At 51.2% G+C, this 16,509-nt stretch overlaps 1 protein-coding gene across 2 annotated transcripts in view; it reads right to left on the reverse strand.

Annotated features, from left to right (window-relative positions):
• LOC116952124 (beta,beta-carotene 15,15'-dioxygenase-like) overlaps positions 1-16,382 on the reverse strand; it is a 19,441-nt gene extending 3,059 nt beyond the window's left edge. Inside the window, exons 1-10 of one of the 2 annotated variants that reach the window (XM_076074087.1) lie at positions 13,348-16,382; positions 11,716-11,844; positions 10,473-10,602; positions 9,737-9,884; positions 6,411-6,558; positions 5,448-5,665; positions 3,318-3,587; positions 1,721-1,826; positions 1,148-1,242; positions 338-449 (exon numbers count right to left, since the gene is read on the reverse strand). In XM_076074087.1, the coding sequence (XP_075930202.1) occupies positions 338-449; positions 1,148-1,242; positions 1,721-1,826; positions 3,318-3,587; positions 5,448-5,665; positions 6,411-6,558; positions 9,737-9,884; positions 10,473-10,602; positions 11,716-11,844; positions 13,348-13,411 (1,420 nt within the window). In that variant the 5' untranslated portion in view covers positions 13,412-16,382. The remainder of the gene's footprint in view (positions 1-337; positions 450-1,147; positions 1,243-1,720; positions 1,827-3,317; positions 3,588-5,447; positions 5,666-6,410; positions 6,559-9,736; positions 9,885-10,472; positions 10,603-11,715; positions 11,845-13,347) is intronic. The other variant, XM_076074088.1, reaches the window with a different exon arrangement.
• Between the last annotated feature and the right edge of the window lie 127 nt (positions 16,383-16,509).

Below are 16,509 nucleotides of genomic sequence, written 5' to 3' on the forward strand. Positions count from 1 at the left end.
GAGCAACTATGAAGGTCGGGTAAGTGGGCGGCCAGCACCACACCCGGTCTATGGTGTTGTTTTCACACCACACCAGGTGGTCGGTCATTTAAGGTCACGTCGACCTATGAGTGATCTAGGACCGGTTCAAATATTCAACACTGTTCTTGGTCATGAGAGAGCATTGGACTGGGGCCGCGGGGTTACTGGCGCCGTGCCGCTAACCACTGCACTACCGTTTCCCCATACACAGCCTCACAGTCACACACAGGTGTTTACCCACAACCCCCGGCGCAGTCACGCCCACACACGCGGACACATGGAGTCGAGTAGCGGGGCTGCAGGGGCCGTCACTGACCGTCATCCTCCGCCGAGGCGTCGGGGCTGGCCACGAACACGGGCTCCCCGCACCACCCGTTATCCGCCTCCCAGAGCCGGGTCTCACGAGTCTCCAGGTCCAGCTTCACCATCTGCGGCACGACCAGAGCACAGCACTGCTCTCGGTGTCTGTGTGCCGCTCCCAGTGGGCAGCACAGGCGGCCCATCCACCTTGAATAATCCACGACAGCCGCATCTGTCCCACAGCCTCCTGCCAGCGAGCTCTACACAATTCACTTCGCAAGCTTTCTAAATAAACATCAGCACTGGAGAGGCAAAGGTGTGATGCTGGCCACACCACCCCCTCGTGTAATGTGCAGGCCTTAAACGAGAACTCGCCAATGGCACTTACCCCAACTGCTGTTGTCGGCGAAAATGAGGATCTGCGTCTATTTTCGTGTGTACGTGTGCATGTGAGAACGTTGTATATATGAGCATGTGCTTACAAACGTATTTTTTGTGCGTGTGTGTGAAGTATTCACAATGCACGAGCGCTGTCCATGGTCCTGAACTCAATGAGCGCTATCCATGGCTCTAAATTCAATGAGCGCTGTCCATGGTCCTGAACTCAATGAGCGCTATCCACGGCTCTAAATTCAATGAGCGCTGTCCATGGTTCTGAACTCAATGAGCGCTATCCATGGCTATAAATTCTATGAGCACTGTCCAGGGTCCTGAAGTCAATGAGCGCTATCCATGGTTCCTGAACTCAATAAGCACTGTCCATGGTTCTGAAGTCAATGAGCGCTGTCCATGGTGCTGTACTTGATCACACACACACACGCCTTACTCTTTTGCTGGTGATTCCGCCGTCAAACTGGATCGCGAACAGGTACCGGTACTTCTTCCCATGGTAGCGGGGGTTGATGCAGGGAAGGTCAATGTCTGGAGGAGAGAGGAGAGGGATAAGTGAGGAAGTTGGGAAGGAACAGCAACAGAGCACTATTCATGTTCTAATAGATAAGATTTAACACGCATCTTTGAGCTATGTTACAAGAGCTTGGGGAAAGAAAGTCAATAGGAGGGAATCAACAGTTGAGAAGTGCAAGGGCAGACGCAGAAAGATATTTGTTGCGACCTGTAGTGTGGTGATTGAAATCAGTGTCGATGAAACTAAACAGTCAGTTGACTGAAATTCACGGGAACAGTAACCATGTTAGTAGTGATAGAGGAGTAACAAGGCCAATGACAGCTAGTAAGTGAGCGAGTGACTGGAGTGAATCATCGAGAGCTGACTGCTGCTTTATCTTGAAATCTATTGGGTGTAGCAGTGAGCTAGGGACTGGGTGGTCCACCCCAGATGTGACCACAGCATTGCGGTGAGATTGAGGGTGGAGTTGGAGATGCAGATCGGAGAACTCGCCAGGGAAGAGTTCCTCGGGGATGCATTCGATCTTTCCCTTCTTCTGCAGCAGCGCCTGGGCCGTGGTTCCGCTCATCGTCACCAGGTTCGATCCCAGCTCCGCTCCCTGGGCTCGGAAGAACAAAAGGAAACGACCGCTTGACGCCACCAACCCACAAACTTGCAGATACACAACAAAGATCCCCACATATAGCCTTTATAACAGACTGTTAGAGAAAGTGCTGTCAGCAAGGCCAGCACACAAAGTTACAGCACTACACCTGTCCACCTTTGTCTTCCCAGTGCTGATGTTTATACAGAAACAGAAGATGCAAATACACAATGATAGGTACAGAGGCACACTGATGCACACACAGATTCATAAACACACACAGATTCACAGACGAACACAGATTCATAAACACACACACAGATTCATAAACACACACAGATTCATAAACACACACAGACGAACACAAGCCCGTAGAGAGACGCACATTCGGACACAAAAACATCTGCACATTATACAAACACAAACACACATACAAACACACATATACAAACACACACATACAAACACACACACATACAAACACACACATACAAACACATACAACAACAACCGCCATTCTCCACTAAGTGGCGGTGACGTCACCACGACGCTTGTGCCAGGCCATGTGCACCTTGAGGCCACGTGAAGTGTCGAACGCCTGCTGGCAGGAGGTCACGGGGCAGACCCAAGTGCCACGGGTCGACTGACTAAGATGACCGAGATGACTGGCTGATGCACCACCTGTGCCCCCTACTGTGCCAACCTGCTGTGCTTTAGCCACCCGGAACTTCGCTCGTTGTTGTGAGCATCGCTCCTCCGCCCTCTGTTGTTGTTGGAGGGCGACTGCCTCCAACTGCCCAGTAGTAGCATCCTTCACGAGCCTCCTCCACAGAGGCCGATCTTGACACCGCTGGTACCGGTCATCGGCAAGTCCACCCAGCTCCACGTCCTCCTGTACCACATCACTCCATCTCTTCTCTAGCCCGTGCCGCGCCCGTTTAGCCCCCTCGATCCGGCCGAACAAAAGCTGTTTCGGCATGCGGTGGCTGGGCATGCGGGCTACATGTGCACACACACACGTACACACATGTGCACATACAAACACACACAAACGCATACACACACTTACGGATACACACACAGATAAAGACAAAGACAGCCCCGTATAGCCTCAACAGACTGTTGGGGAAAGTGCTGCGAGCGAGCACCTATTAATGCAAGCACGGTGGGGGAAGTCATCAGTGGTTGTCCTATTGAGAGACTCTCTCCCGCCATAGAAATGTGGAATTCCCAACACCGGCTCAGGGCTGTGAACAGGAGGTGACCGCGGTCTAGGTCAGGGGTTGTCAACCCGGGGCTCCGGAGCCGCGTGCCGCTCTTCTGGACTGCTTCGTGACGTCGTTTATTGAGGACCGCCGTCTCGTAATCACCACGCACTGCATTGTGACTCTTCAAATATTGAGGGATATTTTTTTTTACGTTTAAACCAAATTCTAAAATTAAATAAAAATGCCCCTTTTTGTTATTTCGCCCGAGGAGGGTCCTCCTGCCGCCCCGTGGCTTCACCTGGCGCGGGCCCAGCGGGAGCACGTAGCGCAGGCCTCTGCAGGAGATGGGGGGCCCCCCGGTGCTTCCGACCACAGCGTTGGGCCCCCTGAAGAAGAAGGCGGAGTATAGTTGATCCGTGCTGTAGGCCATCACGTCCACCACGAGGTGTTGGCCCTCGTCGTCCTCGTAGGCGTTGGCGTGGTGGTAGACCACCATGGGCCCCGCGAAGTACTGGGGTCCCTGGGACCCGTGATCCGACCCCGAGCGGTCCAGCACGTGGATGTAGGTCTGCGGCAATGGGCGTCTCTGTACGTTAGCGATGTCGACGATCTTGCAACGGGGAGAGAGTCATTGACCCAAGGTCTTCTCGAGCGCAAACACACGCACAACACAACAAACACACGCACAACACAAACACAAGCACAACACAAACACACGCACAACACAACAAACACACGCACAACACAAACACAAGCACAACACAAACACACGCACAACACAACAAACACACGCACGACACAACAAACACGCACAACACAACACAAACACACGCACAACACAAACACACGCACAACACAACAAACAAACACACGCACAACACAACAAACAGGCACAAGACAACAAACATACGCACGACACAACAAACACACGCACAACACAAACACACGCACAACACAACAAACACACAACACAAACACACGCACAACGCAGAAACACACAACACACACGAACACGCACAACACACACAACACACACAAAAACGCACAACTCGCACAAACACACACAACACACAAACACACACAAAACACACAACACACACAACACACAACACGCACAAACACACACAAACACACACACAAAACACACAAACAAACGCACAACACACACAAACACACAACACACACGAACACGCACAACACGCACAAACACACACAACACACACAACACACACATACGCCTAGGGCGTGCGAGGCTGCGTGTTGGCCAGCAGACGGCAGTGCAACATAACCCATTGGTGGCAAGTTGTGTTTCAGTTTCATAGTTTAATTTATTTGGTATAGCCCTGTGAGCCATTCGGCTCCTGAATCGGGTGCAACCGCAACAAACAAAAAACATGAACAAGAAAACATCTTAACCGAGCACTGAGCGGCAGCAGCAGCATACGGCACCTCGAGCCACTGCACGTCCACGAGAAGAGCCCGGTCCACGCTCACGAGGAATTGGCGCGCAACAACCCAGGCCATGTGTTCCATTTAGAAAGTGTTTCTATCGTGAACGGTTTGGTAACACTGGCTCGCAAGCAGTTTAGAAGAGGTGAGTGGCTCTGAAAAGAGCCTTTGGGTTGGTTTAGTGTGCGAGAGATAGGCACTCAGCCTCCGAAGCCGTAGAGAGTACGGCTCTGGCGCTTGAGGGCGTAGATCACGTCCATGGCGGTGACGGTGTTCGTTTCAGGTAGTCAAGCGGATGTGTTTTCGGTTACGGTTCAGGTAAAAAAAAAACGGATTTAAAGCGGTTAATATGTTTATATTTTTAAATTTCGTTTTTTTTATTTTACCTAATATATAATCTTAATTGCTAAGCAGAGAGATGTGTTTGAATCCCTTGAAACACGTCTGCTGTTATTGCTTGCAACTGCTGCTGTTCTGATACTACTACTGGTGCCCAGTCTGCTACTACTCATGTAGCTGCTGCTACGACCGGTGCTAACACAGTGCTACTGATGGTGCTACTGATGGTGATACTGTTATTATTGCTGCTGCAGCAGCTGCTGCAACTACTATTATTGACGCTACCGCTACTATTTGTTGCTAGCGCTATTGACGATCCGATCCGAGTGTTGGTACTGCTGCCTGTGGGATTGCTGGGTGCTGCTGTCACAGCTTTCAACCCATAACGGTTTACCCAGTATCCTTGTACAGGGAAATTTAGTTTTCAGGTCCATACGGCGTACAGCCGTTTCAATACGGGCAACACAAAGTAGTGTGTCTATTTGTGTGTGGTTCTCCCTTGTGTTGGGACTTTGTAGGATGAACGTTGAGATTTATAATGGGCACGGGGTGACCAATGAGGTCTGAACTGGTGTGTAACAAGGTAGGGCACTGAGAAGGGGTTGACGGGGATGTACTGCTGCCGGTGCTCAACTCGTACCTTGCCGTCCGGCTGGAAGGAGAGGCAGCTCGCCATGCACGCGCCGCGCACGTAGGCGGAGAGAATGCGCGTCACGTCCATGACGTGCGGCGTCTCGAGCAGCACGGCGCGGCGCGCGCTCAGCCCGAAGCTGTGCACGTAGCTGGGGCTCAGGCGCTGCCGGGACGGCACCGAGAGCACGGAGCGGGCGCCGCGCAGCCCCACGCACGGCTCGTCGCCTGCTCGAGGAGGCACGGGGGAGAGACACGGGGAGAGATAAGGGGAGAGACACGGGGAGAGATAAGGGGAGAGACACGGGGAGAGATAAGGGAAGAGACACGGGAAGAGACAAGGGGAGAGACACGGGGAGAGATAAGGGGAGAGACACGGGGAGAGATAAGGGGAGAGACACGGGAAGACAAGGGGGGGTGGGGAGACAAGGGGAGAGACATAGGAGAGAGACACGGGGATAGAGAAGGGGAGACACAATGGGAGAGACGAGGGGAGAGAGACACGGGGAGGTGCAGGGAGAAACACGGGGAGCGGCGCGGAGAGACACTGGGAGATGTGGGAAGAGACGCGGCAAGGCGAAGCGTGACAAGGGAGATGACATAGGGACACGGGGGAACACGAGCACGGGAGACATGGTAGGGTCAGAGAAGACATGGAGAGCGAGGAAGACACGGGGACATAGCGACACGTGGGTTCATGGGAGACGGGTGTAGACCGTTTTAGATAGAAGCGCCCACTTAGTTACCTCACCTCAGTTTGATTCCCCGTGTCCCTGCGTTTCCCTGACCGCCAGTGCTCCCATTCCACCCACACCTCCTTGTCCCCATGCCCCCCGTTCAACCGAACCCGTCTGGTACCCCATGCCTCCACTTCCCCTTGCCTTTCGTCTCCCGGTATCTCATAGAGTCCCTATTTCCCCGTGTTCCCCTTGGCCCCGTGTCTCCGAATCTCCGTGTCCCCGTGTCCTCGCACCGGGCAGAGTGGGCGGCACGGTGAAGAGGCAGTACTTGGTCTTGCCCTTGTCGGCAATGGCCGTGCAGATGTTGACGATGGAGCCGTCCGCCTCGTAGTGCGGGTGAGCGCTCATCATGGTCGCGGTCAGGAACTTGGCCATGTCCACCTGGGTCGAGGCAGCCGAGAGCTGGGTCACGCGACCACTCCCAACACTTCTAGTTAGGTGACCACTCCCAAAACTTCTAGTTAGGTGACCACTCCCAACACCTCTAGTTAGGTGACCACTCCCAAAACTTCTAGTTAGGTGACCACTCCCAACACCTCTAGTTAGGTGACCACTCACAACACCTCTAGTTAGGTGACCACTCACAACACCTCTAGTTAGGTGACCACTCACAACACTTCTAGTTAGGTGACCACTCCCAACACCTCTAGTTAGGTGACCACTCCCAACACTCCTAGTTAGGTGACCACTCCCAACACTTCTAGTTAGGTGACCACTCCCAACACCCCTAGTTAGGTGACCACTCCCAACACTTCTAGTTAGGTGATCACTCCCAACACTTCTAGTTAGGTGACCACTCCCAACACTTCTAGTTAGGTGACCACTCCCAACACCTCTAGTTAGGTGACCACTCACAACACCTCTAGTTAGGTGATCACTCCCAACACCTCTAGTTAGGTGACCACTCCCAACACCTCTAGTTAGGTGACCACTCCCAACACTTCTAATTAGGTGACCACTCCCAACACCCCTAGTTAGGTGACCACTCCCAACACCTCTAGTTAGGTGACCACTCCCAACACTTCTAGTTAGGTGACCACTCCCAACACTTCTAGTTAGGTGACCACTCCCAACACTTCTAGTTAGGTGGCCACTCCCAACACTTCTAGTTAGGTGACCACTCCCAACACTTCTAGTTAGGTGATCACTCCCAACACCTCTAGTTAGGTGACCACTCCCAACACTTCTAGTTAGGTGACCACTCCCAACACTTCTAGTTAGGTGACCACTCCCAACACCCCTAGTTAGGTGATCACTTCCAACACCTCTAGTTAGGTGACCACTCCCAACACTTCTAGTTAGGTGACCACTCCCAACACTTCTAGTTAGGTGACCACTCCCAACACCTCTAGTTAGGTGGCCACTCCCAACACTTCTAGTTAGGTGACCACTCACAACACCCCTAGTTAGGTGACCACTCCCAACACCTCTAGTTAGGTGGCCACTCCCAACACTTCTAGTTAGGTGACCACTCCCAACACCTCTAGTTAGGTGGCCACTCCCAACACTTCTAGTTAGGTGACCACTCCCAACACCCCTAGTTAGGTGACTACTCCCAACACTTCTAGTTAGGTGATCACTCCCAACACGTTTAGTTAGTTGACCACTCCCAACACGTCTAGTTAGGTGACCACTCACAACACGTCTAGTTAGGTGACCACTCCCAACACGTCTAGTTAGGTGACCACTCACAACACGTCTAGTTAGGTGACCACTCCCAACACTTCTAGTTAGGTGACCACTCACAACACCTCTAGTTAGGTGACCACTCCCAACACCTCTAGTTAGGTGACCACTCCCAACACTTCTAGTTAGGTGACCACTCCCAACACTTCTAGTTAGGTGACCACTCACAACACCTCTAGTTAGGTGACCACTCCCAACACTTCTAGTTAGGTGACCACTCACAACACCTCTAGTTAGGTGACCACTCCCAACACGTCTAGTTAGGTGACCACTCCCAACACCTCTAGTTAGGTGACCACTCCCAACACCTCTAGTTAGGTGACCACTCCCAACACTTCTAGTTAGGTGACCACTCCCAACACCTCTAGTTAGGTGACCACTCCCAACACTTCTAGTTAGGTGACCACTCCCAACACCTCTAGTTAGGTGATCACTCCCAACACCCCTAGTTAGGTGACCACTCCCAACACCTCTAGTTAGGTGACCACTCCCAACACTTCTAGTTAGGTGACCACTCCCAACACCTCTAGTTAGGTGACCACTCACAACACCTCTAGTTAGGTGACCACTCCCAACACTTCTAGTTAGGTGACCACTCACAACACCTCTAGTTAGGTGACCACTCCCAACACCTCTAGTTAGGTGACCACTCCCAACACCTCTAGTTAGGTGACCACTCCCAACACCTCTAGTTAGGTGATCACTCCCAACACTTCTAGTTAGGTGACCACTCCCAACACCTCTAGTTAGGTGACCACTCCCAACACCCCTAGTTAGGTGACTACTCCCAACACCTCTAGTTAGGTGACCACTCCCAACACTTCTAGTTAGGTGACCACTCCCAACACCTCTAGTTAGGTGACCACTCCCAACACCTCTAGTTAGGTGACCACTCCCAACACTTCTAGTTAGGTGACCACTCCCAACACCTCTAGTTAGGTGACCACTCACAACACTTCTAGTTAGGTGACCACTCCCAACACCCCTGGACACCGCCGTGGTGTAGTGGTTAGCACAGTGGACCTGCAATCTCGAGGTCGGCGGTTCAATCTCCCGGCACGGCAGTTGTAAACAATGAGACAAGTTTCTTAAATCCCCCCTCCCCGCCTCTGGCGTACTCATTGATACTACTGGATTGACAGGGTCGATCGGCAAGCCGCGTGTGGTGGGTTAAAGGGTGGGTCCTGACAACTCTTCTAAGACGTCTGAAATTGCAGGACTGCACCTTTAATAAACATCCTGGTTTGGCCAGGGACTGTTCCCGTGGTGTCAGAAAGTCTGCCCCACCCCCCTCCCATCCTGGACTTTTTTGTGAAAATCGAGATTCCATCAATCGGTTCTAAATGTTCTGGCCTCGTGTTCAACTCATGATGCTGACAGAGGGGCGGGGCCGATTGAACAATGGGCGGGGCTACATAAACAGTGGGTGGGGTTACATAAAGTGGGCGGGGATACCTAAACAGTGAGCCGTGCTCCATAAACAGTGGGTGGGGTTACATAAAGTGGGCGGGGGTACCTAAACAGTGAGCGGGGCTACATAAACAGTGGGTGGGGTTACATAAAGTGGGCGGGGCTACTTAAACAGTGAGTGGGGCTACATACATAGTGGGCGGTGTTAGCCGTGCAGTGGGCGGGGTTAGTGGTGGAGTAGGCGTGGCTGACAGGAGTTGGCTGCCAGCTCACCACGTGCTGGTTGAGCCTGCCAGAAATGTGATATATTGTATTTTATTAAAGGCCAAGGTGACAACGTGTAGCCTGACTAACGCCAGGGTCTCTCTACGCGACCCCCCCCCCCCCCAAACCTCACGGTTCTCAGGACACGGAACGAGATCTGAGCCAGCACCTGGGCCAGGGCCCAGGTCAGGATGCGAACCTTGTCAAGGGTGTCGAGGGTGTCGGGGTCGAGGCGCCGCATGATCGTCGTCTCGGTGCACGCGTACACGTCCTGCCCGTACCGCACCACGTTGATGAGACAGTTGTCCGTGTTGTCGGGCATGATGTTCCTGAGATAGGTGATCGACCTGGACAAATCGAGACGAGTAGCGGACACATTCAACGTTACGTCACCTCACACACACAGCAAAGACAGAGATTCCCCCTCACCCCCCCCCCCCCCCCGTGTCGCCTGCGCAGGGAGATGGGGCAAGTGCTGTTTGCGAGCACCTATGAAGGCTGCAACGCAGCGCAAGTTGTCTTGTGGTTGTTGTTGTTTGACTTGCATCCCACTGGGATTTTTGCACACAGCGTTGGTGTGCGGTGCTTTTTCAGGAATATTTTGCTGTTTATTCCTGGATTTTCTGTTTGCACAGTCACATAGTCACTTTAAGATGTTTTCTTGTTCATGTTTTTGTTTTTTGTTTGTTGCAGTTGCACCCGATTCCAGAGCCGAATGGCTCACAGGGCTATACCAAATAAATGAAACTGAAAACTGAAAAGGAGGCCAGCAGCATGCCCAGCCACCTTTGTCACCCCAGTGCTGATGTATACACCCTGCACCAGGAACTCTGTTAAGGCTGAGTCGATCTGGGAGAGGGCCCAGCAACGGTTCGAACCGCTACCCTCTGCAACAATCGCTGGGCCACGCCAATGCCCCAGGGTGTGGGAAGTACTTCTCCAGGAGGCCCAGGCTGGGGTCGAGCTCCACTCTGGTGCCGAACTCCGGCACTACAATGCGATTCGCCGCCACATTTTTCTTGTAGGTGTCGCTCTGCAGGTAGCGGCTCGAGAACCACACGCGGCCTGCGGGCGTCACGCACGCGGCACAGCAGGTGGCACATGTGAAGGAGGTGGCACAGGTGACACGGGTGGCACAGATGGCACAAGAGGTGGCACAGGTGACACGGGTGGCACAGGTGACAGAAAGTTTGGAAGAGGTGACACCTAGTTTTGTCTATTGGCATATCCAATGGGCCAAGTTCATCTTTAACGCACACACACAGCTCGGTCCCTAGCCCTATCCACAGCGAGCATTCAGAACAAAGCCTTTGAGATCAGAGAGGCGCTACAACACTCAAGTGCACTGCACCGAGGACACAAACCCCACGTGGGTCTCACTCACGCTCTGTTAATGGCCCGAACACGTGGTGTTCCATTGCTTCAAACTACTGGAAATATGTGAAAAATTGCTTTATTAGCTCATCGGATTCCTCCAGTATAAATATTTTTTTTATTCTGTCCTTGGTGACTGTCTCTCTTCTAACTCACAAATTGAGGCTGAGCTGTTGATTCTTTACAATTACTTCGTTTGTAATTGCCATTAAAACATATTCCTGTTTACATATTAGTGCAATACCACCCATAGACATCTGTATGTTTCTGAAATTGTATTGTACTATGCACGGTTGAAAGGTAACTTGAGTAATTTTCACGACGGAAATTTTTTCCTTTCATTATAATTGATGACTTTGCAATATTTTCAATTTCTTCTGGGATGCAGTCGTTTTTGCTCAGATTTGTATTTGCATCATTGCTGTACAGCTACTTATGTTTTTTATATTCATTGGTTTTGTTATTTTGATGACCCAGATCACTCTGAAAAATGGGTTCTTAACTGTGTTAAACAAGCTTGAAATTAAAGTGTAAAACAGCTCTGTGTGCACTCACGAGATCAAAATCTTTATCCTGGAGGAATCCGATAATCTATGAAGCCCTTTTTTTCTCACAGATGTCCCGCAAAGTGGACCTTGGAGGTCAGTGCCCAATTACCTAAAGCCTCGGGAACTCTGGCCGTGATGACCTCTGTAACTTGAGCCCGATTGCGTCCCCACCCACCCGGCCAACCTCTGACCAGAGCCCTGCAGTGACCACCACCACCGCCGCCCCACCACCACCCACCACCACCACTCGACTCACCGTCGCGGAAGCGAAACTTTCGCAGGAGCGCCAGGCCGTCGAACCAGTGTTGGTAGCAGGAGGGCCCCACGCAGTGTCGCCCGGGGCCGTTGCGGATGAGACAGCCACGAAGCCACCCGGGCACGGAGCCTACACGGTCCAGACACGTGGCCTGTCAGATGGAGGGCCGACCTCGCACTCCATGCCTGCAAATGATCCACCAGAGGTGGCCCCCATTGGGGGGGGGGGGGGGGGCGAGTGGCGCGGCTGCACTGTGTAAGTGGGCCAAAAGTTTTTGGGTGATGCTGCGTTGGCAGTGGTGCACAGGCGCAAATAATAGATACGCCCACACACTTGTTAATGATTGTACTCTCAGAGCAAATGTTCTGAAAGTACCTTCATAGCATCTCTCTCTGCTATGCATAAGGGGCATTGTGCGGAACGTCGCCGATTACATACTTTATTTTAGTATGTAATATGGGTTGTGTTTGGTTTGTTGTCATTCTCCGCACCTCCGATTAGCACGGTTGGCTACGTATGGTGCGAAAGCAGTTGAACAATAGAGCAGTACATAGTCAACACGCCTTTAACTCAACGGAACAAATACATCAAAACCTCAGCCTTTCCCACCTGATGACGGACGCTTTGTCGCGCCCGAAACGTCGCGAATTTATTTGATTTTTTTACCTACGTGACTTTACCGAAAGAACCAAAGAGTATGGATTCAAGCTTCAAATCAAGATGGAACAAATACAACTGCATTCAATCACCGCAACTCTGCCGGCTATAAACTTAGCAGCACCGAGCAGGCTCGCTACTGCTGGAGTCACCGATTGCAACCTGCGAAGGAACCAACGATGGCTCAATGTTCACCTGCCCTCAATCGGGTGCAGCCCTGCTCCGTGCGACTCGTTCGCTTCCTCGGCTCTCTGCGGCGGAAGAGCTTCGACCGTCGAGAGCTCTGAAGGGCATTTGGTCTACGTTTTGGTGTTTCTGTCGTTGGAGACCCACGTCGTCTCTGGAGGTCTCGTGTGGTTACACAAAATTCACTTTAACGCTCGATCTCCACGCTCACCAGACGTCTTGAAAGAGGTAGGCATACCCACACTTTACCCCCGCACCAAAGCCGACCTGCCGATCGACTGTTGTACCCACGTATGCTGCTGGGGCAGAGTCCACGAGAATCGCCCCATTGTTTCAACGACCGCGCCAGGAGATAAGAGGCAAACGTCTGGCAACCCTCACACCACGGAAGCCCCGTCTGTGTTACGCGACTAACGAACCAGGTAGGTGGTGGGTAAACATTGCAAACCGAGAAGGGATATCGCCCCAGTGTACATGGCGAGTTAGAACCAGCAAGAGTACGCGAGTGTACTCTTGCTGGACACCCACTGCTCTCATTACCTGCAGCGTTTGCGCAGGAGACTACCTGTATGAGAAGAGGGTTTTCTCCCTTTTTATGGCAACAAAACAGGTGTTAAGATATTCATATTATTAGCTCTTTCGGTAAAGTCACGTTGTTAAGATGTTTAAACACCAAACTGAAACCTTTTACAAGAAATGAGGTCCCATGATGAGACTACCTGCCTTCAAGAACGGTGGTGGCACACACAGACACACAGCTGTGGGAAGACCGCGGAGACCTGCACTCACCCTGCACCGACAGCTCCACGGGATCCGGACACTCCTGCTCGTGCTGCCTCCCCAGGGAAGCCATGGTGGCAGGTGGCGCGGGAGTGAAGCTGCGTGGGCAGATGGGCAGGGGACAGGTAGAGAGCGAGGTGGCGATGCAGGAGGCAGCGAGGCACCGTCTCTAATGAGTGCCGGATTCTCGAGATCGTTAATCCAGTCCTCCCTTCTCAGCCTGATATCGAGAACAGATCAAGGTGCACGGGGCTATTGGCAGATATTGGTCAATCCAGAGGGGTATAAACGAGGAGCAAAGTCCTACCACACCCAACACCGACACGTGAAGACGAAATCCTCGACAGCCGAGTAGGTGTTGTCACTGGGGGTCGTAAAAATAGCCACAACAAATGTAGATTTCAACATTAATTCGCTTTCTGTGGTTAGCATGTATTGCGCTGCATTGTCACCGGCCGCTTCTGCGGCTATCTGGAACGCTCTTCCTTCCAAAATGAGAAAGCCACTGGAGCTATGGACTTTTAAATATAAAATGCAAACCTATTTATTTTGAACTGCGTTTTGTGTTGTCTGTTATCCTTCCCCTGCACCTTCGGTTAGCACGGTTAGCTACGTACGGTGCGGAAAAAGTTCAACACACATGCATACAATTCAGAGTGTAAACGTCCTTTGAAAAAACACGTTTCCTACTTTTCAGGAGAATAGAATTGTGCAATCAACTTGCAATACATACCTAATCGCCATTCGCCACTAAGTGGCGGCGGAGAAGTCACCTCGGCGCTTGTGACAGGCAAGGTCCACTGAGGCCACGTGGAGTGTCAAAAGCTCGCTGGCAGGTCACGGGACTGACTCGGGTATTACGGGTAAACTGAATGAGAAGGCTGACAGACGCGCCATTGGTTCTATCCAGTGTGCCAACTGAATGCGTTTTTCTGCCTGGCATTCCGCTCGTTGCTTGCGAGCTTCGTCCATCCGCTGTGCTGTTGTTGGAGGGCGACCATCTCCAACTGCCCAATAGCGTCCTGCACGAGCCTTCTCTACACCGCGGGTCATTGGCAAGTCCAGATTCACATCCTCTTGCACCACATCTCTTCTGTAGGCCATGTCAAGCCAATTTAGACCCCTCTAATCAAGCCAAACAGAAACTGATTGTGCACGCGGTGGATAGGCATGCAGGTGACATGCCCCAGCCAAGACAACATCACCTGGCACAGAAGCTTACGGTTGGGACTGATTTGTGAGCCCACCACGCAATCCAATCTAGGTAAATCGATGATAGATCGTCAGCAGGCCAGGCTGTATGATTCAAACTGGTGTAGATGTCCTTTGAAGGAGTCCACGTGGGCATAACTGTGACCAAGAAGCCCCAAAGCATCGTATGGAGAGACAGGCCAGGTAGCTTCCATGAAACGTTATTCAGCCGCTGAAAATATGCTGCTTTAATGATTCAGAGTAAGACCTCTGCTGCCAAACCAGAGCTGGTCATAATTACACTGCTCAGATATGGGAACTCCTCCACTCTCTCAACAACTGCCCCATCACCCAATAATGATTAGGCCTCACCTCTTCATGGCATTCTCCAGGTTCAGCGAGAGTCTCCAACTCTCAGTGAGCAGCAACCACCAGATCAGGATTTAAAACATGGTTAACCAATAAGGAGCCATCCCTTGACCACATCTAGGCATTGACCAGTCTCCCATTGTATTTGTACCAGATTTCAATACATCCAATACGGCCATGGAAAGCTTCTCAAACTACATTATCAAAAAATTGTATTAGTGTAAGAGCCAGAGGACATCCCTGTCGCACCCAAAGGTGAAAAGGAGATGGCTCTTGACTGTCACGTTGCTTTGACCTGGGCCTGCTCACAATCATGAAGGTCCTTAATGATTGCGAAGCAGAGGGTCAGGGAACCCCCCTCCCTAAAGCACGAAACCAAAGGCCTGGCCTGTTCAGCGTATCACAGGCCTTGGCCAGGTCGGTGAAACAGAAATCGAGATACCATTGAATCTTCCTACACCTTTGTTGTGAAAGATAATTTAGATTTTTAAACCCAATGTACGAAAAACAATCTGTGGCAGGAATGGGGGGGGGGGGGTAATTCCAGCCGCAATCAAAATTTGGTGGGAACGACCACAATTTCACTGAAGCATCTACCATGCCAAATACGTATGTAGTCATAACTCAATACCTTTTCCACAATCCTCGAGTGTCGGTTTGAATGACATGCAACACTTTATACAAAACATAAAAAATAGGTGTCACCTAGTCGGGTGGTTAAGTGGTGAGACCACTCAGCTGGCACTAAGAATGTAGATTTACCTGTGCTTAAACCAGGAACTCAAGAAGTTGATGGTAGATGACTGCACAAAAACAGAAGAAATATGGTTGTGCTTAAACGTCACTAAATTCCAGCGTTGAAAAGTGAACATTTTGCTTCGTCACCAACATTTCTCGGTGGCACGGCAGGTGCGGAAGTGCTGCCCCCTACTCTGGAAAGCAGAGGTCACTCGAATGGATATTGGAGATATGTTTAACTTATTTTGCACCATACGTAGCCAACCGTGCTAATCAGAGGTGTGGACCTCCAAAATATCCACTTCCGTGAGCCGTTATCTTCACACAAAGGGTTGTAGCGGTCTGAGATTCCAATGGATTGTCTCATGAAATGTTGACTGGGATAAAATTGAGTGTAAAGACAAATCTTTGAGTTATCACCGTGAACACGAGGCTATTGAGGTCTCTAAAAAAAAGTTTGTTTTTATTTGATCAGGTATGGCTCACTGAGCTACATAGCTCGTTTTCAGAAACGACCTGGCCACAAATGATAGCTCAAGTGGCTTATCTTGTGGACATTTATAGCAGCCAAATAGTCTAAACGCATGTTTCTAAATGTGGGGAGAAAACCAGAAGACCCAGAGAAAATCCCACGCGACCAAAGGGAGAACATGCAAACTCCAAATACACAGGAGTTGTGATATGAACTGTCGGGCCAGTTCTCGGATGCAATGCGAGTGTGGTTATCGGCGAGAGTTGTGTATGGAAATGTTCACGTCTGGCATAAAGCCAATGGAACGAGGAATAAATTTTAGAAAAGAAACGAAATTCATCCGCACAAGTTGAGTTGTACTTCGCAACCACGCGCACTCCTTGAGCAAAGAGCACGGGCAC

The sequence above is a fragment of the Petromyzon marinus genome, chromosome 45 (assembly GCF_048934315.1).
Source record: "Petromyzon marinus isolate PM22_M1 ecotype Great Lakes invasive population chromosome 45, UKy_Petmar_22M1.pri1.0, whole genome shotgun sequence".
NCBI classification, from domain to species: Eukaryota; Metazoa; Chordata; class Hyperoartia; order Petromyzontiformes; family Petromyzontidae; genus Petromyzon; species Petromyzon marinus.